The sequence below is a fragment of the Linepithema humile genome, chromosome 7, assembly GCF_040581485.1.
Source record: "Linepithema humile isolate Giens D197 chromosome 7, Lhum_UNIL_v1.0, whole genome shotgun sequence".
Lineage (NCBI taxonomy): Eukaryota > Metazoa > Arthropoda > Insecta > Hymenoptera > Formicidae > Linepithema > Linepithema humile.
The window spans coordinates 2157663-2184588 of NC_090134.1; the positions used below are offsets into that span (position 1 = coordinate 2157663).

At 42.4% G+C, this 26926-nt stretch overlaps 3 protein-coding genes and 1 long non-coding RNA gene across 8 annotated transcripts; 2 read left to right on the plus strand and 2 right to left on the minus strand.

Moving 5' to 3' along the window:
* Positions 1 to 699: 699 nt before the first annotated feature.
* On the plus strand, positions 700 to 6879 carry CdGAPr (GTPase-activating protein CdGAPr). Its single transcript, XM_012377785.2, has 7 exons — positions 700 to 836; positions 1071 to 1208; positions 1276 to 1680; positions 1765 to 2095; positions 2183 to 2516; positions 2608 to 3526; positions 3597 to 6879. The coding sequence occupies exons 1-7, from the start codon at positions 765 to 767 to the stop codon at positions 6030 to 6032; spliced, it is 4635 nt and encodes a 1544-aa protein (XP_012233208.1). The 5' UTR covers positions 700 to 764; the 3' UTR covers positions 6033 to 6879.
* LOC105678437 (uncharacterized) lies at positions 6338 to 9901 on the minus strand. Its single transcript, XR_001101706.2, has 3 exons — positions 9759 to 9901; positions 7909 to 8570; positions 6338 to 7459 (listed from the first exon to the last, which is right to left on the minus strand). It is a non-coding gene; the product is annotated as an uncharacterized lncRNA (long non-coding RNA).
* ACC (acetyl-CoA carboxylase) lies at positions 8141 to 22613 on the plus strand. 5 transcript variants are annotated; one of them, XM_012377777.2, is made up of 12 exons: positions 9762 to 9899; positions 10278 to 10563; positions 13490 to 13613; positions 13731 to 14061; positions 14239 to 14536; positions 14617 to 14830; positions 14905 to 15238; positions 15305 to 15765; positions 16432 to 20286; positions 20361 to 20640; positions 20729 to 21009; positions 21087 to 22613. In XM_012377777.2, exons 1-12 carry the CDS (start codon positions 9869 to 9871, stop codon positions 21687 to 21689), a joined length of 7098 nt encoding a protein of 2365 aa, XP_012233200.1. In that variant the 5' UTR covers positions 9762 to 9868; the 3' UTR covers positions 21690 to 22613. The 5 variants fall into 5 exon arrangements, with proteins under 5 accessions (XP_012233205.1, XP_012233200.1, XP_012233203.1 ...); XM_012377780.2 differs by lacking the exon at positions 9762 to 9899 and adding an exon at positions 12586 to 12832 and having other exon boundaries at positions 10429 to 10563; XM_012377781.2 differs by lacking the exons at positions 9762 to 9899; positions 10278 to 10563 and adding exons at positions 11014 to 12172; positions 12586 to 12832.
* Positions 22392 to 26742, minus strand: LOC105678435 (SID1 transmembrane family member 1). Its single transcript, XM_012377787.2, has 10 exons — positions 26346 to 26742; positions 26007 to 26200; positions 25630 to 25928; positions 25403 to 25553; positions 25255 to 25338; positions 24847 to 25158; positions 24176 to 24725; positions 23805 to 24073; positions 23517 to 23726; positions 22392 to 23442 (listed from the first exon to the last, which is right to left on the minus strand). Exons 1-10 carry the CDS (start codon positions 26374 to 26376, stop codon positions 23155 to 23157), a joined length of 2388 nt encoding a protein of 795 aa, XP_012233210.1. The 5' UTR covers positions 26377 to 26742; the 3' UTR covers positions 22392 to 23154.
* Between the last annotated feature and the right edge of the window lie 184 nt (positions 26743 to 26926).

Genomic DNA, 26926 nt, shown 5'->3' on the forward strand with positions numbered 1-26926 from the left:
GCGCGCTGCTGAATCCGCTGCTTTATTGCGGTACAATTTTGCATATTGAATAATTGCGAATTCCTTACTCCAACGTGCGGCTATGACGACTTGTTCGACGCGACCAATATTTGCCTTAATTTTAAAATACTCTAACAGTTAACCCTACTATATGCCTTTGAGTTACTGGCACTTCCGTGCACATACTAAAGCGTTCGTATAATAGACTCGTCTTAAATGCGCGACAACTTGTATATTACAATTTTGTTCGATCGGATGAGAAAAATCGAGTCCAGGTGTTTATTTTCTAAAATATTTGAAGATATAACGATTTATATTCGAACACTATTCTTCGTAGCAATCGGCAATTGGAACATATTGTCGTTGTACCGAAAATATCTGGCCAAATTATTATCTGAAATGATAGAATTAAATATTAATGTTTATCCTATTTTGTCGCGACGGAATGCTTACGAAAAGAGACGCGATAAAGTTAATAAGTGGAATCATTCGTAATGACGATCTATTCGAAAAGAACGCGCGGTTGTGAAATAAAGAAGCATTAGAAGCAAAGTAATCTGGAAAATTTAAAATCAAAATATTAAACGATATATCGTGCACGTGTGTACAGAAATATTGCGGGAGAAAAAAAGTGAAGAGGAGAGAGAGAGATGACTCGATCAAGAGGAACGTAAAAATCTACCGTCACCCTGGCGCGTGGCAAACAGGGCCAAAGGTGTAGATCCTCGTCCTTCTCATCCTCGTCCACGGAGAGACTGCAAAAGATGCCTGGACCATCGACGCAAGACAGACCCCGTGCTCATCGGCTCACGGATATCGAGTCTCAAACTGCGAAGGTTAAACATTTGTAATTACCTAATATATTTCATTTGCACTCGAATTTTCATCACAAAACATACCAGTCCAATTTTGATGAAATTTTACCTAGCGGTGATTATTTTAGATTTATACACATGTTTCACGCTTACAAGTTTTTGCATGGACATTCAAATTTATTATTTTTTTCTTTATTTAATATAAAGTTATGAAGTGAGGACTTGGTACTTATTTTGTTGAGTGGTATATTGCAGAACTTTGGTGGCAATCGAATGGACGACTTCAGCACGCCCGTTACTTCTGGCAGCAATATGGGTAGTATCGCGCGCTTTCCAAAACTCGACGAATGTGCCCATTTTCACTACGAACACGTCGAGCTCGGTACTTTGGAGGTATGCCAAATAAGTGACACACGCAGAATGTACACAAGAGCCAGTTAAGACACGGCTCAGTTTTCAGGTATCCATCAATGAAGGTTCCAATGACTCGGAGAGCTACGCCGTTCGAATAACATCCGGAGATGCGTGCTGGACGCTACAGAGATCTTACGACAACTTCGTCATGTTTGATAAGCAACTGCATCGCTGTATATTTGACAGAAAATTTTCTTCTTTAACGAAGCTTCCAGAAATTCGGCCAAAAAATACCTGTGATATACTGAAGGATTACTTGAGACGATTTTCGCAATTGAATCACGAAGGCCTAAACTGTGGACCAGTGTTGAACTGGTTGCAGCTCGACAACAGAGGGAGAAGGATTCTGGTGCCGGAATCAGATTCCTGTCCTATAAACACTCCAGCCGTCGCCGCGGCCTATGCAGTGAGACCGTACACTGCCCAAGCGCAAGATGAAATTTCCTTTCAGGTAATTTCACTAAAAAAACACTTTTTGAAGGTACGATTTTTCCAAACAACACGCCATGACTAATTGAATTTATACGACAAACAGGTGGGCGACATGATATCCGTTATAGACATGCCTCCTGCGGGGGAGAGTACCTGGTGGCGTGGAAAGCATGGATTCGCAGTTGGATTTTTCCCAGCTGAATGCGTCGCTGTAATCGGAGACAAAGTGCCACGTCATTTGACAGTTTCAACGACAGTCAGATCCAGATTGCCAGTGAAGCCCGTGCTTCGTAAACACGGCAAGCTAATCGCCTTCTTTAGATCTTTCATATTAAATCGGCCTTCTAGGAGAAGATTGAAGCAATCAGGTATATTGCGAGAGCGCGTGTTTGGTTGCGACTTGGGAGAGCATCTACTAAATTCTGGCCAAGACGGTAAGCTTTGTTGCGTAAGATAAATCATTTGCCGGATCAATTGTAAATAGAACGGAAGTGCAGGAAGGATGATTGTTCGTTTTGCAGTACCCACCGTTCTCACGTGCTGCGCGGAATTCATAGAGAAACATGGTCTAGTCGACGGTATATATCGTCTAAGCGGTGTGACATCCAACATTCAAAAACTGCGGAACGCGTTTGACGAAGATCGAGTGCCAGCGCTGCACTCCGACGAAAGTATTCTGCAAGACATTCACTCTGTAGCGTCGCTATTAAAGATGTACTTCAGAGAGCTGCCGAATCCACTGTGCACGTACCAACTTTACTCCACCTTCGTCAATGCGGTTCAAGCTAGCAGCGACGCCGAAAGATTGAGGCGTATGAGAGACGCCGTTAGAAAGTTACCACCACCTCATTACAGGTAGACGCTTCTTTTTTTTTCATTGCCGATTAATTGCGTCTTCTTATCTCAGCAATTGGCTCTAATTCTTAATTAAATAACATGTGCGCAGAACACTGGAATATCTAATGCGTCATCTGGTGAGGGTAGCCGCACGTGGCACGGAAACTGGCATGACACCGCGTAACGTGGCCATCGTCTGGGCGCCGAATCTCTTGAGATGCAAGGAGCTGGAAGTGGGCGGCGTAGCCGCGCTCCAAGGCGTCGGAGTCCAGGCGGTGGTGACGGAATTTCTAGTCTGTTATGCAGAACTGATATTCGGGGATGGTCCTGTCGGGAGGCCAAAATCTTTGGCGATCACCACGTCTACGCGACTGCTCACTCTGGAAGAGGCGCGCAACAGAAGCTTCAGGGGCGAACCGGATTATATCGAAGTAGGGGCAGGTCCTGCCGGTTTACCGCTGCGCTATCACACGGTCATAGAACTGCCGCGCAAGAGAAATGGCTCGAAACGATCGCCCTCGTTGAATTGGAGGGCGTTATTCGGCAGAGGGGCCGTGGGAAAAGCGAGACAGATCGGTACACCGCCCCAGGCGGAAACAGTGTCAAGTTCCTTAAACTCTCTGCGACGGCTGAGACCGGTGAAAAGCGCCGACAGCTTGGACGGCGAAGATAGCCTGGGCCCGCTCTTGGGCGGACCACCTCCCGCCAGAACATGCGGTCACAGCCGATCCGTTTCGCACGATTCATATTTCGATCATTTGGCCGACGCGCCCAATGCCTCTTCGCCGTTGGATCTCTCGGAAATACAGCTCAATTTCGATTTGGAAGAACGAGAGATGAGGATGCTTTCAGAAGAGGAAAGCGGCGGCGGAGTGGCGTCGATAGAGGCGTCGCCGCGTCGGCAAAGGGCCGAGGGGAGTCAGTGTATCACTGCTAGTGGCGGATCCAAGAGGAAACGATCTCGTTTAGAAGAAAGACTGCAGTGCGATGTCGAGCTGCGCTTCATAGATAGCCAAAGTCCTGATCAGGTGATTGGCATTAATTTAAATCGCCGTCTACTATATGCGTTATGTATGTCTAATCTTTCGCATCTTTCAGATTATGGTAACGACAAGTGCGGATATTCACAACATCGAGACGCCATCTCCGTTGCCAACGCCAGGCTACTTGCCGCTGTTGTCGGAGGCTTCCACACCGCTAACGCCGCCTACGTTGCAGGGCACGTCCCATTCCACGTCGCCGATACCAGCTAATAGTCCCCGAATAAGTTTCCGAAGTTTCACCTTGCCGTTGGAGATCGGCGATGAGAACAGCAAATTGAAGGAAACCAGCGGATTGTCTTCTGAAAAATTGTCCGATCGCAGCCATAGATTATCTATAAACTTAGAGGACCGGTCGAGGGGATTAGAATCGTGTGAAAGAACTTACGACGGCGGACGCGCACAATTGCATGACAGAAGTGTAACCGCGTCACTTTCGGACGCTGAAAATCAGGTCACAACTCAGTCGAGTGCAGTCGCTTCGATTTTCAACGACACGGAGATGACGTCGTCCAACAGAACGTTATCGTCTTTGTGCGTGGAAACCGAATCTGGCGGTATTCATATATCTCGCAAGGACACGACGGACGAATCGACTTCGCATTCCATAGAAATCTCGTCCAAGTCTTACGATGAGAAAGAAGTCGCGGACGATATGGCTAAAGAATGCGACGAGTCTGCCGATCCACCGAGTAAGCTTGCCGCTACAGTCGATTTGCTGAGACTGCCATCGTCCACCACGACCGATCTCGATTCTCCAATGTCGTGCGAGCAAACTCTGCAAGAGTTACAGGAATCCGGATTTGTAATCTGTGATAGTTCCGATAAAGTATTTGCCAATACGGAAAATCCGCGCGCGACGAGCAGCGCCAACGATTCCGGCGACTGGGTGATCATCGGCGGCACGGCGACCGGTTCTCTCACAACACCGATGAGCGACGCGGTTAGTCCCAACGATTCCTTTCTGGAAAGTGGCGCAAATCCAACGACGTCAGGAAACGTCTCTGGGAAATCATTAGAGCTCACATTAGCTTCAAACAATACGAATACATTTTGCATCGAAGTCGGCGACGCGAAATCATTGACGGGGAATCGTATATCGACGCAGGAGAGCGAAGAGATGATGCTCGATGTTATTGACACGAAGAAGTATGCGAATCGCGAAGACGAACGGCAAGTAGCCGATTCGCAAGCCAGTTTCGATCTCATGAATAAAGATAATCTCGTGGACGACGCCCATGCGCAACTGCGCGATCAAGAGAACGGCAATCGATACTCGTGCACGACGACTAATGTTAATTCGAGTCAAGAGACCAACGTGAGAGAGCACGCGCAGCAGGTTCACGCGTGTTACATCGAGGCGGACAACGCGAATATATTTGGTACAAATCGGAACGAAGTGCGCGAGGAAAAGGAGATATTTAGAGAAACGGAAATTTTCGAGAATTATCACCGTCTGTCGAGGGGCACGTCTCCGAGATTCTCCGGTAGATCCGAAGAGAAGCAGGAAACGAGCGTCTCCGTAACGCTGGACGATCACGACAACGATCATTGTTCGAACGGACTGACAAAAAAGTGCCAAAGTTTCGGATACAATAATTCGCAGAGACAGCAGACTAATACGCAACAAATACGTAAATGCGCTTCCAAACGTAATGAGGAGAGTCCCAAGTACGCCAACCTCCAAGCTAATCAAATACGAGGTAACATCGAGGTAAGAATCCCGTCGGAGAATGCGGCTGAACCGTGCGAGGTAGCGCACGCGCCGGAAGGAACATCGGAACTAATGGAACGGGCGTTAGACACGTCGGGCACATTTTCCAACGTCTCGTCTCCCAGAGTCGACGACGCGGTGGTTTTACGCGACACCGCAGCCATCCTGCAGGAACTAGCTTTACAACGATTGTCCGGAGGCGCTGTGGGCAGCGACGTGTCTGTGTCCACAAGAAGAAAGTACGAAAACGAAACGGCAAGGGATAGAAAGAGTTTTGATTCGGAAATCGGCAGAGAGATCGTTCGAGAAAGGAAGATGAGACAAGAATTAGATTATGCGAGGGGTAAATCCGAGGAGTCGCAACATTTACCGCCTTGTTTACGGGCGCGTCACGCGAGAGCGACTCGCGCGACGCTGAGTCGATCCCTAGACGAAGCCAAGTTTAACCGGATGACGGGGGAAATGCCATTGTCGGTGAAACAAGCGTCCGGTAGATCCGAAGATGCGCAGCATTGCTCTACGCCTAACGTCGGCAGCGGCTCCAGCACCTGCTCGAGCGCTTCCGAAAAGATTCAATTGAAGAATCTCGGTGGCCTAGATTTGGGAGACCCGCTGTGTCGAGAGAGAATCGAAAAGTACAAAGAAGAAAGAAGAACGTTCCTGAGGGACAAATATCGATCGGAGAGCTTTCGCGGAGTTTCACCGAAAACGGAAGACGACGGTGAACAGGCGTTATTAACCAGGTTGAAAGCAAGAGCTTCGAGACCTTCTCTTCATTGATGAAAAAGTGGTTCGGTCTTCTCACAAGTTTTGCTCTCTACAGTAGTATAAATAAGTTCCGGAGCAGTTAATGCATGACGCGATATCCAATATCATCTATCTGCATTTTAGGACAAGTGCGAGTTATAGAGTGGCTGTCGAATTAATCGATTCGTGATCCTTGCAAATTCTATAATCTTTCTCTTGACATCGCGTTTCTCTTTCGTTTTTAAAGCAGTGAATATAGGATTTTAATTAGAACGGAACATCGAACAAATATATATGTAAACGATAGTTATAGAGAATTTGTTATCTTAAAACATAACTTACAGCTCATATATTTTTATTGGATTTACATTAATATTCCAGATATACTCTTACTTGGGCTTATTTGTACTACTTACAAGCGGATGCTGTTGCATTTGATGATATGTTATTTATTCCGTTAGACGCTAAATACTTTTACTCGATTTACCGCTTTCACTTGAATCTCAGCGGTGTCGCGGTTATTGTATCGGCATCTTAAATGATATTGAAAGTGGATTACAACAAGAATTATATAAAACAAGTTACTCGATCTATAACTCATTTTTGTCTCGTCAATCGCCATTATTAGCGAATTTGTACGAACGCTATTAAAACTCATTGTTAATTTATTACAAACTCAAAGATATTCATTTATATTATTGTTAGAAGCTTTAACAATTCTTTGTAATTATTATTATTATTATTATTATTATTATTATTAAAATATTCTTTGATTTTTATATTTACTCGTATTCTTTGTACTGTTACGCTAGTGGATATAATAATTGAAATGCTTTGTATGTACTAGAGTTATGAAAAATACAAAGAAAATAGTATTGCAGACTGATGTATTTGCTTTTCTTTCATAATCATCATTAATCCTAATTTTAGGTGCTTGGATTGATGTCGGTCAAGAAGCTTATATTATAAGATTGTATTATCATAATCTTCATTTATCGATTAATAATTAAAATGTTATTTAATGCATAATCCAAGTAAAAAAAGAAGCAAAGAAGAGAAAAAGCAAACATCTGAATCTGATTCTTCTCAAACAAATGAAGAAAAATCGAATCAAATTAAAAAACATTTTATATGGATACTACATTTCCAAATATGGCAAATGCATTTTTCATAGTTTTATTTTTTACGTTTCTTTTGAGTGGAACAATTATCATGAGGTATAATCGATAATAAATTGTCAACAATAACCGCTCGTGTATCAAATGAATTATCAGTCTTCAGCATTTCGAAACAATGATTTCGAAATTTTTCATTTGTACTGTGCTTGATGATTTCACTTAGTGCATCGCTTAATATTTCACAAGATTTGATATTTTTATTAGATTGACTAAAACTGTTACACGCCATGCTTGAGTTTATCGAATCAACAAGAGGCTGCACCGAGACTGCCGAAAGATTTCCTGGAACAATGTCAATATAAAAAATATAAATTTCATAATTCGATGGATAATTGATTTTTTGTATGCCGGATGTGTGCGCATGGACTATAGCAGAGATGGCGAACCTATGGCACGCATGCCACAGGTGGCACGCAAGAAAATTTTGTGCATACAAAAGATTTGTTAAATAAAATCAATTTTATCTTAATTTTCTTAATCGTTAAATTAAAAGTAACATTCAAACGTAATAACTTTAAAATTTGAATAAAAATTAAAATTACATTGCATTACTAATATTGTCAAAAATAATGCTGTCTTTGATTTATTAAAATTTTGTTTTTTTTTGCGGGTGTGCGATATATAATTTTTTAATTTTTTGGCACGTAAATATAAAAAGGTTTTCTTAAATATAAAATTCGTAAATATAAAAAGATTATAGAATGTATGTACGGTCTCTGCCGTATACTGACCTCTAACCGATTGTCCTTACAACTGTTGGATCGTACACACTCGACCGATAAAAGCTATCTCGAGTGTTCAACGGGCAGAGTGGCGTATCAGTATACAAACTTTTCGCTACATTCTCAGTTGCAATTGTGAACAATTATCCGTGCGAAAGGAAAAAAATATATGGTCACACGGTGAAAGTAATTTAATTCGTCGCGAACGTCAGCTATCGACTGCGAGAAACAAACGAAACGACAATAAAACGGTTGACGCTTGTGTGCGAATTGACTTTCCGTGAAAATCGCAAGAGCAACTCGAATGACAGAACAGGAGCGAGGGGACGAACCTAACCTCAAGGAGGAGCGAGCCACTCCGCCGCGCAAGATTCGTCACCGGTATGTTCCACAGTTCTACATAAGCCGTATCAGTTTCTTCACAACGAGAAAAAAAATATCTTTGGTACTTTTGTACCGGGTTAGATCGAGAGCGATGATACGGCCTGAAAGTGTCGCATTTGCACGTTTTACCACCAGCCCCGGTTCGAGCGGTGGACGAGCGGACCACGAGTCGTTGCGCGCCGCAATCGCGCGGACCAATCGCCATCATCTGTGCGTCGCCTGACATTCCGCTCAGCCAATCGCCGTCTTTTTTTCATTTTTTTTGACAATTGCGTTAAATCTGCAAACTACATATGCAATTGTTACGTGATGTACACGCACATACACATATTCGAATTACGATTCCACGGTGTATTACGATACCGAAATCTTTTCTTCGGAAAAAAAAGGAATTATTAAACAAGGTATTCTACTTTTATAGTCGGAGACAGAGAATGTCATGCCGAACTATATCGTGTATTGCGAATTTAAATCAAACGTTATTATTTTTCGATTATATATTTCCACTTTTTTTTTAAGGGAAAAACCATAAAGCAAAAACGCTAGTTGACAAATACGAAATTGAGCACACTATCATTAACGGTCCTTAACGGATACCAATGTGGTAAATGTAAATTTTGCACAAAGTACACAGGTGAGTCTTGGGAATCTTACAAACTCTCGATTCTAGTGCGAAGCTCAAACATCTACTTATAGAGATTTTGTGAGCATATCTTGTTTGCCTTCATTTTTATTCAAGAACAAACTGGTTTTTATCTCGCTTAGTAATGATAATTTGACAAATACGTAAAATTCCTCTTTTTTTTCACTTACTATACGAGTGACATAAATAATTTTTTTTAATAAAACAAAAGCAGTTACTTAATAAATTTGCAATTCACAAGCGAAGTTTGCAAATTCTTGCATGAAGTGTGCGCATAAAGTGCATACTTCTTTTTGCCTATGTAATTGAAATAATTATTATAATGCATTGCAGTCCTTGAAAGCAAAGAAGTAAATACATGTGCTTTGACGTATTTCGCATTGTACATATAAATGAATGAACATTATTCTGCCTATGACGAATTCTTCTTGTTCGTACCATTTGCATAAAAATGAGCAAAGCAATAAAAAAATATTGAAATGCAGATACTAGAAGGAAGAGAGGCTGAAATGATGCACAAAAGTCAATAAAAGCTTGAAATTCTCAAGAATTGTAAGACTTAGGAGATGCACAAGTTGGTCATTGGATTCACATGAATGTAACACAAATATGAGCTGCATAGAGAATGAATGGGAAAAACATGCAAATTAACGAAACGATCGTGCCATAATCGGCTCGAAATGGCGCGATGACCCTTGAACCCACGAGCGAGCTTAGTCGTGTTTTCACGAACGATGTATGGAGCGTGTGGGACACGCATGCAACTTATTCTACTTGGACTTTACGGCGAGTCAGTACAGCGCGCGCGGTCTGCTAAATCGTCTTTGCATACCTTCATCGTGATCCTTTTCACGCGGCTGCGAGGAAACATCGCTTTGCGCTTCAACTTTCGATGTCACTCAACGTAGGGAGAAAAGTGCCAAGGTGAAGAGCGCAGCTGGTATGCTACACCGTCTTCTGGACTCCTTGTTCGGTATTTTCCGTAATTCGTATCACCTAAATATCCATATGCACCGTGTCTCCGACTCTGTACCGCACCTGTACTTCTCATTTTAAATCGCGAGTAGTTCACAGTGTATTACTCTTTTTTCTTCTTCCTTTATCTCTCGAGCTCTTTTCATTGCGCGCGAGCGTTTAAAGGCTATTTCTTCGTTGCCTGCCTGAAGAGCTCTGTTTCCACACGGTAACGCGATCCTCTGGGTGAGTAGCAAGCTTTTCGAAGCGCCCTTTAGCATTATCTGTTCCAAGGAGATCGCTGCATCTAAAAAATTTCTTGTAATTCTCTCTCTCTTCATACGATCGATTTTAATTCGAACATATCGGCCGAATACACGCGAATATATTTTTGAAGGTAACATCGAACACGCGGAGAGCACGCGGAGCGATTCCGATTCGGCGGGATCCAGTAAGGAGATCGTCCACTGTGTTGCTTCTTCGAGGTCTGCTCGAGTGAAAGAGATGTCGGAGACGGTGAGCTTTGTCGTCGGGGAGCCCGAGCCCGATCCTGATCCCGGTCCTGATCCTAACGAGGTGCAGGAGATCGAGGATATCTTCCCAAGCGAAGGAAGCGATAATGCCAATTCGCACGTGCAGACGAATGTCGCGCCAGGACTGGTAGAACGCCGTAAGCGTCTCAGGTGATTGTTTTCGTCATTTGGTATCACGAGCAAAAGCAGATTTGATTCAGACACCCTTCCGAATAAAAGAGACTTTCGCTTATTTTACAAATCTCATCGATTACTCCCACCAACAGGCGCGATTCGCCCGTTTACGGGCGGTAGAAATTTTAAGCAACAGAGTGATATTGCGAAAAATTTGTAAACTCACACATGTATGTATATGTAAACGCGAGTCTTACCTCGCACCGCTACGTTTACGATGCGAGGAGGGGAGGACTATGTAACCTTTTTCACCTCCTTAACAATGAGCATTCGAATATTCAAACAGGCTTCCAAGTAAACACGATTACCACATTCAGCAAAAGTGAGTCTTTCAGCTTCAAACATTTTATGCGTTGCTATTTCAAGTTGTTATCAAGAACGTGGAGTCGCGGTTAACCGCAAGAGATATTCAAGCGCACCATATTATTCCTTTTCCGAACATATTACGCGAATTGCAAACGTCGCAAATTTAATTTGACCTTACACGGTTATCGGTTCGAGAGATACTTTTCATCGACTGATAACTGAATGGCGATCGTTACTTTTTTTGTACTCAATCACGTGCAATCACATATCAGTATTATAAGTTACATAAGCTTGCGAATGAAATAAATAGAACACACGATTTTTGATAACTGGCATACTCAATTCTTTGTTAAAAAAAGACAAAATTTAATAAAAACTTGTTTTTCTTTAATCCAATAGCGTATATAATATTGCGAATAAAAAATACATTTATTTTATATATATTTTAGGCTTTGTTTTGTAAATTAGAAATTTTTATATTTATTCCTTTAAATAACGACAATATAATTTAGAAAAGAACGAAGAAATCGATCTATGAAAAGGTTAATGACTTTTAAATTCTTTTTTAACGCATAAAATGATGACGATTGCATTTATTCAATATACAAATATGCTTAATAAGCAAATTTCGAAATATTCTATAATTGCACGATAATCAATGGTACAAATACATGATTAAATTATCTTGTGCGGCAGTAATAAGATAAAAAACTACTGCATATTAAAGCGTGTAAGAAAAATGTATCTACGTATCTTAAAAGGATAAATATTTATGCAATTTTTGCGCGAAGAGGAAAAAGAATATACAATTAGTTATTTAACGTCACCATTTTTTTTTTTCGTTTTTTTTTTACTCGTTTCGAGAATGCACACATTTATTTTTTAAGACACCTTTTTGTATGAAAAATTGAAACGATCTTAGTGGCACATTTGTCTTCTTATGTATCGCGTATGAAACAGGTGGGGAACTCCTCATGTTGAGAAAAGAAAGTCATTCGAATAACCGGTAAGAAACTCGTATTCTTTAGTGGACACTCGTCTTTCTAACTGAACGGTCAACGCGGCGAGTACTTTCGTTCGCTTCTCTTTCTTTCTAATTTTTCATAGAAAGTCGAATTTTGCAATCCGAAGTGCCTGTAGAGTGCCGTACACGCGCGTGTTAATGTGACATGAAAATATCTTTCATTTGACTTTAACAATAATTACTGCTACGAGGATAACGTATCATCTTGCATTTTTATTTGCATTTGCGTCAACTTATCGCAGCTCTATTACCATTGTAATACTTTACATAACTTAAAAGAATACTATTTCATTTTCCTTTTTTTCGTTCCTCGTATATGTCGTGTCTGTCGTTGAAGCGAAACTATCTGTTCATTTGTTTTGCTTATTTTATCACTTTTTATTGTGTCTATATTTTTTTGGACTTGGAAAAGATTTATTTATTTGTAATGCAATATAAAGTGATAATATTTTATAATGATATGCACAACAGCAATGTCGCGCATAATAATGTCCAACAAATAACGTTATAATTTGCAGAATTATTTATGCATTGAGATTACGAATTATGATTAATTAGACATCGTCATACTTGATATAAGTGCAAAAGTAAAATTATAATAATTAAAAATTCGAAACAAGCCGACAATTGTGCGTGAAGTTATTCAACTACTATCCTGGATTTCGCAGCTGCGTGTCTTTATCCATTCGTGGCGCTTTTGGCGAACATTGGGATTGGTTTTACCGGGAATCGTGTGATGAAACGGATAAAAAGATTCGTCTTGGCAGAAAATGGAGAGAAGGATCCAAATTCGAGGAAGAAATCGGATTCATGGATGCATGTCTCTAAAATAGGCATGGTGAAGAACGGCAGAAATAATTCCAAATCCGAAGAACAAGGCATGGATGAATCACGAATGTCAACTTTAGGATTTATGTAATCCATGTTTTTAGAAAGTTTTGTTACCTTACATAATCTTACATTTTATTTTGCGATTAATCTTGCGCAGAATTGCAAATGTTACATACGAACGTCAGACCGACATTGTCAATCCTGGATATGCATCAAGTGAGCTTCGAAAAAACAAATTAATTGATACTACAAAAAAAATGATCGATGATCAAAGTATAAATGACTGCAATTAATCGAAAAAATGCAAATAAGTGTCGATAAACACTTGTAACAGTTTTTTTGCAAATTTTTTGCAAATACACTATTATTTTAATACTGAACGAATGTATTTTAATTAAGATGTGCGAATATTATAAATATACGTTATTTCATAGCGTAAATGATGGGATTGAGTTCGAGTAGGAAATTACAGTGAGAAAAATCGAGCAAGTTGAAATATCAGCATCGTAATATTACCAACTAGATTTCGTCGCAGCGCTATAAACTGTCTAATCGATTCAAAAAAGATACGTTATTTTCTTGTACGTTTTCTTTGGACGATGGGTTGACGATACGAGATGTTTTTGCTCGTTACATGCGGAAGTTGTGCAATATACAAATTGTGAAAAATATACACGCGATTATTAAATAATAATATAAATAGCTGACAAACAAAATATTCATAAACGTGTGATTCGACAGGCCCAGCATGTCGCAGGGTACGGTGATGATTCAAGCGCAGAATCGGTTGCAAGAAAAGGACTTCACCGTCGCTACACCCGAAGAATTTGTCCATCGCTTTGGAGGCACCCGAGTCATCAACAAGGTAAATAATGCGATAGACAGAGAACTGTAAATATCCAAGTAGCATCTAATGCGGTTTATGACTTTAACAAAAATGATCAAGATCGACCTTCAATAAAGAATCTGGTGTTGCTTTCAGGTGCTGATCGCCAACAATGGTATCGCGGCAGTAAAATGTATGCGATCGATACGACGATGGTCGTACGAGATGTTTAAAAACGAGAGAGCCGTGCGTTTCGTCGTGATGGTTACGCCGGAAGATTTAAAAGCGAATGCGGAGTACATCAAAATGGCAGATCAGTACGTGCCTGTATCCGGCGGGACCAACAACAACAATTACGCTAACGTGGAACTGATCGTCGATATCGCGATACGTACTCAAGTCCACGCAGTTTGGGCCGGATGGGGCCACGCTTCGGAAAATCCTAAGCTTCCGGAACTGCTCCACAAAAATAACATCTGCTTTATTGGTATTGAAAAAAAAAAGAAAAATATAAAAAAAAGTTGGATTAACGAAATAAAGAAAGAAAGATAAAATCGTCGCGGCAAGTTTCCACGGGATTTTAATATTCACGCACTTTGTAATACTCGCGCATTTTTCCCACTGATACGCTTTTGCATTTTAACATTTTTATATCCTTCGACAGGACCATCCGAAAAAGCCATGTGGGCTTTGGGTGACAAAATCGCATCTAGCATCGTCGCACAAACCGCGGATGTGCCGACCCTTCCTTGGTCGGGATCGGAATTGAAAGCGCATTATAACGGGAAAAAGATCAAGATATCGTCGGAACTTTTTAAAAAAGGATGCGTCGCCAGCGTAGAGGAGTGTCTAGCAGCTGCTAATAAAATTGGCTTTCCAATTATGGTGAAGGCGAGTGAAGGTGGCGGCGGCAAAGGAATTAGAAAGGTTGAAAACGCGGAGGAATTGCCCGCTTTATTTAGGTAAGCACTAAAGTTTCAGAAAGATTTTTGTCGCAGCACCGAGCGATCCATTTTTATCAGCAAGGATTTCTAATATCTAGACAGGTGCAAACTGAAATACCCGGCTCGCCGATATTCATTATGAAGCTAGCCAAATGCGCTCGTCACTTGGAAGTGCAATTGTTGGCCGATAATTACGGTAACGCGATATCATTGTTCGGACGCGATTGCTCTATCCAAAGGAGACATCAAAAAATCATTGAGGAAGCGCCAGCCGTGATCGCCAAGTCGGAAGTTTTTGAAGAGATGGAAAAAGTATAAACATCATTAAATATGTTCTCTTGGTATTGTAGACTGCGCTGTGTTAACTGTTCACTATCGACCGACAGGCTGCTGTGAGATTAGCAAAAATGGTGGGATATGTCAGTGCGGGTACCGTCGAATATCTGTACGACACAGCCGGCCGATATTACTTCTTGGAGTTGAATCCTCGTCTGCAAGTGGAGCATCCTTGCACCGAAATGGTGTCGGATGTGAACTTGCCCGCGGCCCAATTGCAGATAGCTATGGGTTTACCGTTACACCACATCAAAGATATACGTCTGCTGTACGGTGAAAGTCCGTGGGGCGACAACTCGATCGATTTCGATCAGCCGCGTCACAAGCCGCAGCCGTGGGGCCACGTTATTGCGGCTAGAATTACCAGCGAGAATCCCGATGAAGGTGAGACTGCTTTCTACCGTGCGCGCAGTTCTGCAGATCAATCGTAACTCGCTGTTTGAATTGCAGGCTTCAAGCCGAGTTCGGGCACGGTGCAGGAGCTGAATTTTCGATCGTCGAAAAACGTGTGGGGCTATTTCTCGGTCGGAGCTGCGGGAGGACTTCACGAGTTCGCGGACTCTCAGTTCGGCCATTGCTTCTCGTGGGGTGAAGATCGGAATCAAGCTAGAGAAAATTTGGTCGTAGCCTTGAAGGAATTGAGTATTAGGGGCGATTTTCGAACAACGGTCGAATATCTCATCACTTTGCTGGAGACTGAATCCTTCCAACAGAATAACATAGACACGGCTTGGCTCGATTTGCTGATCGCCGAGCGTGTTCGGAGCGACAAACCGGACGTCTTGCTAGCCGTCACCTGCGGAGCGCTTCACATTGGCGACAGAACGATCACGGCTGCTTTCACTGGATTTCAGACGGCCCTGGAAAAAGGCCAAATACAGGCTAGCAACGATTTAGATAACGTCGTTGATGTAAGTCTTTACGTCATCCGATTAACGTTTTTCTCACGAAGAAGATATAATTGGCGCTAATATAATATTGGGTTGGCAAATAAGTTCGTTCGGTTTTTGGTTGGTACTGCTCGCAATGCCGATTTCACTCTTTTCCTTTCGGTGCTACATTGTAACTCATTTCGGCATTTGAAAGGTTATCTTTTACGTAAATTTTTCATAAAGTTTGGTTGTGCTAACATTGGTATTGTGTGTGCTCGGTGCTTGTAAAATGGAAGTGGACAAAGTGCATTATCGTCATATTTTGCTATTTTACTATTTCCAAAAAGGCAAGCGAGCTGCGGATGCTCATAAAAAAATATGCCGTGTGTAGGGGACGATGCCCTAACAGAACGCGCACGCCAAAAATGGTTTGCCAAATTCCGTTCTGGAAATTTTTTTAGGAGATTTGATCGCCCCACTGAGATTAATTCGGATGACATCACGGCCTTCGTCGATAATAATCCATCCCAATCGGTGCGAGAGATTGCTACAGCACTCAATAGATCCCACACAAGTGTTGAAAATCATTTGCGCAATAAATGTGTTATATTTCGTTATAAAAAAACCGAACGAACTTATTTGCCAGCCCAATACATTGCGGAATACACGCTTATGCTGAAAAACTTGTATCATGTATTATTGCAGATAGAGCTTATTAACGATGGATTCAAGTACAGAGTACAAGCTGCCAAATCCGGCCCCAATAGCTATTTCCTTGTGATGAACGGTTCTTACAAGGAGGTTGAGGTGCACCGCATGTCGGACGGAGGGTTGCTGCTTTCGCTGGACGGCGCCAGTTTCACGACCTACATGCGGGAGGAGGTGGACCGTTATAGAATCGTCATTGGAAACCAGACGTGTATTTTCGAGAAGGACAACGATCCGTCCTTGCTGAGGTCGCCGTCAGCCGGCAAATTGATAAATTTCCTGGTCGAGGACGGCGGCCACGTGGGCGCTGGCCAGGCATACGCCGAAATCGAGGTGATGAAAATGGTGATGACCGTTACCGCCAGTGAGGCGGGCAGCGTCTTCTACGTGAAGAGACCCGGCGCGATATTGGAAGCCGGCACGATGATCGCCCATCTCGAGCTAGACGATCCTTCGTTGGTGACGAAGGCGCAGGAATACACGGGACAGTTTCCCGCGCCAGTGGCGCCTGCCGTACCGGAGAAGCTCAATCACCTTCACGCCAAGTATCGGAACGCTTTGGAAAATACACTGGCCGGCTACTGTTTACCGGATCTGTATCATCTGCCGCGTCTGCGGGAGTTGATCGAGAAGTTCATGTGCTCGTTGCGCGATCCGAATTTGCCGCTGCTGGAACTGCAGGAGGTGATTGCGACGATATCCGGCCGAATTCCCGTCTCGGTGGAGAAAAAGATTCGCAAGCTAATGTCTCTGTACGAGCGCAACATCACGTCGATCTTGGCGCAATTCCCCAGCCAGCAGATTGCAGCCGTGATCGACGGACACGCAGCGACTCTGTCCAAAAGAGCCGAGCGAGACGTCTTCTTCCTGACCACTCAAGCCATAGTGCAGCTGGTGCAGAGATATCGGAACGGTATACGCGGCCGAATGAAGACCGCCGTGCACGAGCTCCTCCGGCAATATTACACAGTCGAGAGCCAATTTCAACAGGGTCACTACGACAAGTGCGTTTCTGCGCTGATAACAAAATACAAGGACGATGTGGCGACTGTGACCGGCATGATCTTCAGTCATAATCAAGTGACGAAGAAGAACGTTCTGGTCACTATGCTGATCGATCATCTGTGGGCGAACGAGCCCGGCCTCACCGACGAGCTCTCGAGCACCCTGACGGAACTGACCAGTCTGAATCGTACGGAGCACAGTCGCGTGGCGTTGAGAGCCCGACAGGTGTTGATCGCCGCCCATCAACCCGCCTACGAGCTCAGGCACAATCAGATGGAGTCCATATTTCTCTCCGCGGTGGATATGTACGGGCACGACTTCCATCCGGAGAATCTGCAGAAACTCATTCTTTCGGAAACGTCCATCTTCGACATACTTCACGATTTCTTCTATCACTCCAATCGCGCGGTGTGCAACGCGGCCTTGGAAGTCTACGTGCGGCGTGCTTACATCAGCTACGATCTCACGTGTCTGCAGCACTTGGAGCTGTCCGGCGAGATCCCGTTGGTTTACTTCCAGTTCGTTTTGCCCAGCAATCATCCCAATCGCCAGAATCAGTCGTTGGTGGATCACAGAGCCGGCGCGATGGCGGCCTTTCAGGATCTCGACGAGTTCAGCCAGTACACAGACGAGATTTTGGATTTGTTGGAGGATCTGTCGAGCCCCACGCCAGTAGTGTGCGCGAAACTGTTGGAGGCGGTGGAGGCCGGTGGCAGCGAGTCGCGGCATAGCACGTCGATCAACGTATCGTTGAGCACGGGGGAGGCGACAGCGGCGGCGGCGGCCGCGACGGCGGCCGCGACCAACAAGTCCATCGAGCCGGTTCACATACTGAGCATCGCGGTCAGAGAGAACGGCACCGAGGACGATGCCACGATGGCGAGACTGTTCGGAGATTGGTGCGCGAACAACAAGGAGGAGCTGATATCCCGCGGCATTCGAAGGGTGACATTTGCCGCCCTCAAGAGAAGATACTTCCCCAAGTTCTTTACATTCCGTCAGCGAGACGGCTTCGTCGAGGACCGAATTTATCGGCATCTCGAGCCCGGTTGCGCCTTCCAATTGGAATTAAATCGCATGCGAACGTACGATCTCGAGGCTCTTCCGACTTCCAATCAGAAGATGCATCTGTATCTCGGCCAGGCGAAGGTCGCCAAGGGTCAGCAGGTCACGGATTATCGCTTCTTTATTCGCTCGATCATACGACACTCCGATCTCATCACGAAGGAGGCCAGCTTCGATTATCTTCACAACGAGGGCGAGCGCGTTCTGCTCGAGGCCATGGACGAGCTGGAGGTCGCGTTCTCGCATCCCCTCGCCAAGCGCACCGAATGTAATCACATTTTCCTGAACTTTGTGCCGACGGTCATCATGGATCCCAGCAGGATAGAGGAGAGCGTGACCAGTATGGTGCTGCGATACGGGCCGAGATTGTGGAAGTTGCACGTCCGACAGGCGGAGATCAAGATGACGATTCGGCCGGCGCCGGGAAAGCCGACCTCGAACGTGCGCCTATGCATCGCGAACGACAGCGGATACAGCATCGATTTGCATCTCTACACGGAGGCCACCGATCCGAAAACGGGCATTATTCGCTTCGAGTCTTATCCGCCGGTGGCGGCGAACGCGGCGAACTGGAGGCCGGGTCCGATGCACGGACTTCCGATCTCTACGCCGTATTTGACCAAAGACTATCTTCAAGCTAAGAGATTCCAGGCGCAGAGTGCCGGCACGACTTACGTCTACGATTTGCCGGACATGTTTCGACAGCAAGTGGAGAAACTGTGGCAGAGGCACATCGAGGAGAGACCGCTGAGCGCCGAGGGTCAGAACTCGATCGCGATTCCCAACCCGGTGATGGACGTCGTCGAATTGGTGTTGGAGGCGGAACAATTGGTCGAGCAGAAGCGACTGCCGGGCGAGAACGACGTCGGCATGGTCGCGTGGCGATTGACCTTGTACACACCGGAGTGCCCGAACGGCAGAGATGTCATACTCATCGCCAACGATTTAACGTACTTGTTAGGCTCGTTCGGGCCACGCGAAGATTTGCTGTTTTGCAGAGCTTCCGAGAGGGCGAGATCGCTCGGGTGTCCGCGCATATATTTCTCGGCCAATTCCGGAGCTCGTATCGGTCTGGCCGAGGAGGTGAAGGCCCACTTCAGGATCGCGTGGGAGGACGAGAACGAGCCGGAGAAGGGCTTCAAATATATCTACCTCACGCCGGACGATTACGCGCGCCTGGCGCCCCTCAACTCGGTGAAGGCGTCGCTGATCGAGGATCCCGCGGGCGAATCTCGTTACAAGATCACGGATATCATCGGCAAGGACGACGGTATAGGAGTGGAGAATTTAAAGTACGCCGGTCTGATCGCGGGCGAAACGTCGAGAGCCTACAGCGAGATAATCACCATCTCCATAGTGTCGTGCCGCGCGATCGGTATCGGCGCTTATCTACTGCGTCTCGGCCAACGGGTGATCCAGATTGAAAATTCGCACATCATTCTGACCGGTTACAGGGCGTTGAACGCTGTGCTGGGTCGCGAGGTTTACGCCAGCAACAACCAGCTGGGCGGCACACAGATTATGCACAACAACGGCGTGTCCCACGCGATCGACGCGCGGGATTTGGACGCGGTGGCGACCGCCTTGAACTGGCTCAGTTATTTCCCTAAAAGCAAAGGGGCACCGCTGCCGATTTTACCGTCGATTACAGACCCGATCGACCGGGAGATCACTTACATGCCTACAAAAACGGCGTATGATCCCAGATGGATGCTGGAAGGCAGAAACTGCACCGAAACGAATGTTTGGGAGAGCGGATTCTTCGACCGAGGCTCTTGGCACGTGAGTTTCATTTTGATTTCTTTCGCCTTTACATCGAGCACAGCTGATTAACTGCCTTTCTTCCGTTTGCATAGGAAATCATGGGACCATGGGCGCAGACGGTGGTGACGGGACGAGCTAGACTCGGCGGTATACCGTGCGGCGTTATCGCCGTGGAAACGAGAACCGTCGAGCTGCATTTACCAGCCGATCCTGCCAATTTAGATTCGGAGGCTAAGACCATATCTCAGGCAGGTCAGGTTTGGTTCCCCGACAGCGCGTACAAAACGGCGCAAGCTATTCAGGATTTCGGCAAGGAGGAATTGCCGTTGTTCATCTTCGCCAATTGGAGAGGCTTTTCCGGAGGCATGAAGGGTGAGTGGGGTCGATTGCTCCATTATTGCGCGAATAATCCGCGAATTTGTAGCGTAAATCACAGCTGCTTCGTTACTTTTGTCCACAGATATGTACGAGCAAATTGTCAAGTTCGGCGCGTACATCGTGGATGGCTTGCGGCAATACTCGAAGCCAGTATTCGTTTATATTCCGCCGAACGGCGAGCTCAGGGGTGGCGCTTGGGCAGTCGTGGATCCTACGATAAATCCTCGATTTATGGAGATGTTTGCTGAAAATACCAGCAGAGGTGGCATTTTGGAAGCTGACGCAATTGTAGAGATTAAATTCCGAACCAAAGATATATTAAAGACTATGCACAGGATCGATCCGATCATACATCAGTTAAAAGTACAGTGATTTCTTTCTATTTTGTTGATTCAAACTTCTGACGTATGTTTTTGTAACGCGTGTATATGTGTTTTCAGGAGAAATTGTCGACCGCAAGCACGGAGGAACGAACTGAGCTTGAAGCGCAGATTCGAAAGCGCGAGCAACTTTTGGAGCCCATGTATCGTCAAGCTGCCGTTCACTTCGCCGATCTGCACGACACGCCGGAGAGAATGTTTGAGAAAAATACGATTCAAGAGATAATACCGTGGAAAAAGGCACGGCCGCTGTTTTATTGGCGACTACGACGAAGACTCCTGGAGGAAGAAATTAAAGACGAAATTTTATCGACGCAACCTAATCTCGACGTTCGGCAAGTAGGAGCGATGCTACGACGCTGGTTTATCGAGGATAAAGGAGCAACGGAATCCTATTTGTGGGATCAAGACGAGGCTACGGCTTACTGGCTAGAAGCGCAACGTAAAACCGACGACAGTGTCTTATCGCGTAACATAACGTGCGTGAAAAGAGACGCGGTGGTGACGCGTATCAAAGAGGCTCTGGAAGTTTGCCCGGAAGTAAGATTGGACGCGGTGTTGGAAATTGTGCACAGATTGCAGCCGACTGAACGGGCGGAGTTGCAAAGAACTTTATCACAGTTAGAGACAACTGGACAGGAACACCACAAGGATTCGTCCTGAATGTATTTGCGTAAGCGTCCCCTGCTCCGTGCTGTACATTCCAGACAATTAATATTAAATGCACATCAATAGTACAATTCGCTAATAGTAATTATTCATGTAACATCTAAATATCCTGGTTAAAAGAAGTTAATAATTAAGTAGTCAGTTATTTTGAATAATGTTTTGAAAAGTTTTAGCTTGCCAAACTTTGTAGCCGCGACCAAAGTGGAACGATCTCACTTTAACATCTGACAAGAATCTCAACAAGTTATCAAGTTAAAAGTTTGAGAGATTTGGAAAAAAAAAACTATCTTATCAGTTTGTTAAAGGAGTTTGTCTCAAATTCCTAATATTAAAATATTCTAAATATAAATAAGATAATATTGTAAAAATAAATATATTTAAAGAAATGTCATTGTATCTTTCGACAAAAGTTAAATTGATTCTTCCTAAAGAAAGATGTACTAAAAGAACAGTGTTTCTTGGTCATAGTTTTCGAACTTGTAATGAACGAATTTTGATCGACCCAAGGTTAATTAATTACGCCATTGTATCGTCTTTACCAATAAGACTTGAATTTATAGTAAAATAATCATTAATTGATCCAGGATGGATGAAAATTCGTTCACTCGAAAACGTTATTAGATAGAAATTAAACATATTTTCCTAATCAATCGTAAGTTTAAAGATAAATTTCTATTAAAATAAATGACAGATTAATTAATCTACACAAGTGATGTCTGTATTTATTTATAACAATATGCCGCTTTAATAAATCATTTTTTAATTTACAATTTTTTATAACTTAAGTTATATGTATAACTTAACTATTTTCCCACATTTAGCAATTTTGTACATATTTGTAAGAACATGTACGCATTTGTTTGCGGCATTTTGTATATAAATTACACACCTACACATGTGCGTAGGTATATACACACACACACGATTTTTTATTTTTTCAATAAGAACATACCATTATTATATATATAAACAATATATTCGCGCAACTGCCATATATATTAAAAAATTACTACACTATTTTAATGATGTGACAAAAGCACAACTTATGTATAACATTCTATATTTATCTACATTTTCTTCTTTGCATTTTGCAAAAGTTGTTCTTTCTTCTACTTTATCACATATGTTTGTTTATTAACGGAAAACTTATGAAATATCGATTTATTTATGTTAATCAACGTTATATATAGTTCTTCTTTCGCATCATCACATTGTAACAGTTCGTACAATTTTTTGATAATTATTATCTATGAAAATTGTACAACCATGATTGTTCTCCAGCAGAGGACACAAGTTGACACAAATCGACACAAGTATCACCCTATCTTTGTTCGATATTCAATGAGCAACAAAGAGAATAATACTTTTGTGTCTCTTGGTGGAAAACTACCTATATATATTCAAGGAAGCTTATAAAAAAATTACAAACTAATTTCGAGTCTACACAAGAGACATATCCTCAAAAAACTGGTATTTGACTACGATGAACATCCGTTAGATCATCATCTAAAGTAAGCAACACCATAAACGAAAAGAACATTGCTAATGCCGAAAGAAAATGCCAAATGTCGTGAGAATCAAAAAAGTTCAGCAATTCGCAAGGTCTATTATACAAGCGAGATTGGGCTGGCGTGAGAGCCCAAGATATTGTTTTATTCACGAAAAAGTACAAGGCTGCGCCCCAAAATAGCACGGATAGGAAGATATGAATCGCAGGTGTGGAAAGAATCCGTTCTCTGTGGCAAAGCTGGAAGCAAGATCTTTATATTAATACACATCGAAAGTCATTTTCATTTGTCATCAACGTCAGAAAATACGTACCTTCATCACTATATAAAAGAGGGTGTACAAAATTAAGTTAGACATTAATATAGCTAATAAAAATGTAGCAAAATTGTCTTCGTGATACATATTTCCAAACACGGCAAGTGCAACGTTACATAAATTTGCTATCACGAGCATTATAAATCTTGCGAGATAAAGCGGCCGAATTAAATGCCATATGCCGCAGCGTGCATCGTGTTTGAATGTCTGCAAGATAATAGAATGAACGTATTAACTATACATTAGTATACTGCGCGGTAGAATATATTAGATATAGACACATACTTGTATCAGTCTGTTAAAAACGCCTCTATTAAATTTACATCGCCCCATGTAATATATTTGTACAGTCAGAATGAAGCATATCAGCAAGTGTAAGATGCTAAACACGATCCAAAAGTAGTTAGAGCCATTCAAAACTCCGATCAGTCCCACAAATATTACAAGAGCAAGAATTCCGAATGTCACTGGTGCCCTGGCGTTTATATCGGGATGACGATTTTGATAAATCTTGATCATGCAGAGCACCGCAATTATGTACATAAAACTAGTGTCTGTAGAGAAGCAGAGAATGATTATTGATTAACGGAGAAAGATGAGCGAGAGATATGAAAGAAAATCGTGGAAAATATACTTTTGCAATTATTGCTACGTACCGAACTGGAAGTTGCTGTGATTAGGACATACGTGATAACACGCCGATAATATGCCTTCCATTATCAATGCTGTACCCATCGCATAGAATAAACCGTAATGTTGTGGTATGCCGTAACATTTAGTTTTCTCTTTATCCGGTTCGTTGTGTTCTCGAGAATAAGTTAGAAATATAAATAGCAAGCCCAACATGATGTACCCGAAATTCGAGAATACATGATTGAAATCGGACAGCAGACTCAGTGGATGGGCGCACAAAAAATTGTAATAGCACATATCTTGGTTTCCGGTTGTGTGCAGCACACGCTGATATATTACCGCCAATTGAACAACCGGCAGCGTGTAGAATACGGCAACAGTCACCAAATAATATAAATATAAGCGAGATTTGTGCCGCAATATTCTCGGCTCCTTGCGCGCGAGATCGCAAACCGAGAGAACGAGTTTTGTGCGTACTACATCTTTGTCGGAGAGAGCATCCTCCATTAGATCTATATCATCCTCGTCCAGAGACGAATCTTCTTCCACGGAGTCCCATTGTTTCGGACCGATCTGACGAAATATTTTAATATTGTAATTATTGTTTTTAATTCATGAATATATTTTGGAAGTTTACTAAAGATACAAGACCGCCTATTTATATACTACATCTTATTAGTATTTAAATGATTACCTCTCCTATCGTCGAAGGACTCGGTGCATATTCATTAATATCTTGACTGTCATTTATGACCTCTTGTTCAAATCTTCTGCCTTCTCTGATATTGAATATTATTACAGTCACTATATAAGAAATACAAAAAGCTATTATAATCGCAGCCGCTGATCCTGATGCAACAATATAATCCCATTTTGTGATAGTAGGATTTATAATTAAGGTAACATTTTTGGTGCGAAGGAGATTATTGCCGGGAACACCACTGCAGTCAGTGTCATCCTCTTTAACAACGAGTATGACAAAGAATCCTAATGGATAAGCTTCTTTCTGGAACAAACCATATTCATTTTGTGTTATTTGTGCACATATAAAATATGCCAATCGCCTATTATCAATTGTTATACGTAGTATTACGACACTCACCGGTACTGTGATACCTCCTTTTCTACTTACGGTCTGCCAATGTCCAGAAAACTCAATATTTCGTTCCAAATCAAATACAGGACACTAAAAGAAAAAATAGAGATTCAGAACTTGCTTACTTTTATTGGAAATTATCATTACAACTCACCGATGTATTTTGTATAGATACAGTCATACAGATATCATTATCTGACTCAACCTGAACGATAACTGAGGAATTTTCCGCCTGTCTAGAATATATGTAACCAAAATATATAGGTTCGGATGGAGAGATCTGGACTGTTGTTTTATTTCCAGGACTATAAGAAAAGTAAAAATTACAATACAAACGAGTAGATTTGTTTCTTAAAAAAATTTTTATCAATTTGTACATACCTCAAATAAAAGTCTTTCACTTCCACTACACTAATATTAAAGAAGATATTTTCATGACTGGCTGTAGAAATACCAACAATAACAAATTCTTCTTCATCTTTTGGTGCATATCGATAATATTTCGTCGAGCACAAAGTTCGACTAGTTTTATTATAAGTCACATATTTTAAATCTGTGCTCTCAACTAGTAAAGGTATTTGCCAAGACAAAATACCTGTTGTTTGGCGTACTACAACAATCAATGGTAAATTGTGGGTTGCATTGCTTTCTATTCTTACTCTTGCAGTTTCCAGAGATATCTATAAATATGTGTAATTCAGTTTCATTCGATAATAATGAGATGAATGCAGTTATAAACGAATTTCATCAAGACTTACATCTCTGGCAGGATATAAAAATACATATTCAATAGTAGAATTTGTGGTGTTTTGATAAGACGTTTCATATTGAGCTCGAACGACAATTGGAGAAAAAGACTGAGTTGACGAAGGTAAAATTGCAGCTGGTACAACATCAAAAAGTAATAATGTGACAATCAACCGTAAAGCATTTTGCATCTCCATTGAATTTACTGGAAAAGAAACAAAATGTTTTAGACATTTACACAATGTATATATGCACCGTAATATGTATATCAACATATTTATATCAAAATTACGATATTAAGATTGGAATAAAGATAAAAAATTACAAGATAAATGACATGATAAAATTACCATTAGTCGTCCTTCTTTTTTCGTACAACATAATTCAAGAACAGCTGATTGTTTGCTTTTGTTACTATATGCCTACCACGTATAAACCGTATGTTTCAACAAATGTTTCATCAACCATAATCTTTTGTTAAATACGTCAAAAACAATACGGTTTCTGAAACCATGTACTAAGGGATTCCCAATTGTCATAGTTCGCTTCGCTTTAAAATGATTTGTTAAGAGATCATTCCTGTTTTCCAATCTTTACAAAATTAATTTACTAATATTTTGTTATTAAATATATGAGTCAAGTAAGAGCCTTTGCAGAATAATTGATTTATTCAAGCAATATTTTTTTACTAAATCCAACGCACAATAATATAATGTACAGTACTGTGCAGGACTGTCTTGTGTCTTAAGGCCATCCACAATGCGCCGTAAATGTCCGTCGCCAGTTGCGAATGGCCGCATTCAGTACATTCAACAGTTGAACAACGTTACTAAATTTTCCGCTGAATCTCGACGTTGATTTGTTGGTTCTAAAAGTAAGAGCCAATCACGTTCAATTGCTATTAAGCGGTTTGTACTGCTGAATGCGCCAA

Bases quoted from the DNA above. Each gene is read 5' to 3' on its own strand.
- LOC105678435 (XM_012377787.2), bottom strand. From the start codon at position 26,376: ATGTTGTACGAAAAAAGAAGGACGACTAATG. The intron at 26,201-26,345 runs GTAATTTTATCA...TTTCTTTTCCAG, and splicing joins AAAAAGAAGGACGACTAATG to TAAATTCAATGGAGATGCAA. The intron at 25,554-25,629 runs GTATGTACAAAT...CTTTTCTTATAG, and splicing joins GTGAAAGACTTTTATTTGAG to TCCTGGAAATAAAACAACAG.
- CdGAPr (XM_012377785.2), top strand. From the start codon at position 765: ATGCCTGGACCATCGACGCAAGACAGACCCCGTGCTCATCGGCTCACG. The intron at 1,209-1,275 runs GTATGCCAAATA...CTCAGTTTTCAG, and splicing joins TCGAGCTCGGTACTTTGGAG to GTATCCATCAATGAAGGTTC. The intron at 1,681-1,764 runs GTAATTTCACTA...TACGACAAACAG, and splicing joins AAGATGAAATTTCCTTTCAG to GTGGGCGACATGATATCCGT.
- ACC (XM_012377777.2), top strand. From the start codon at position 9,869: ATGCTACACCGTCTTCTGGACTCCTTGTTCG. The intron at 14,062-14,238 runs GTATTGAAAAAA...ATCCTTCGACAG, and splicing joins AAATAACATCTGCTTTATTG to GACCATCCGAAAAAGCCATG. The intron at 20,287-20,360 runs GTGAGTTTCATT...CCGTTTGCATAG, and splicing joins TCGACCGAGGCTCTTGGCAC to GAAATCATGGGACCATGGGC.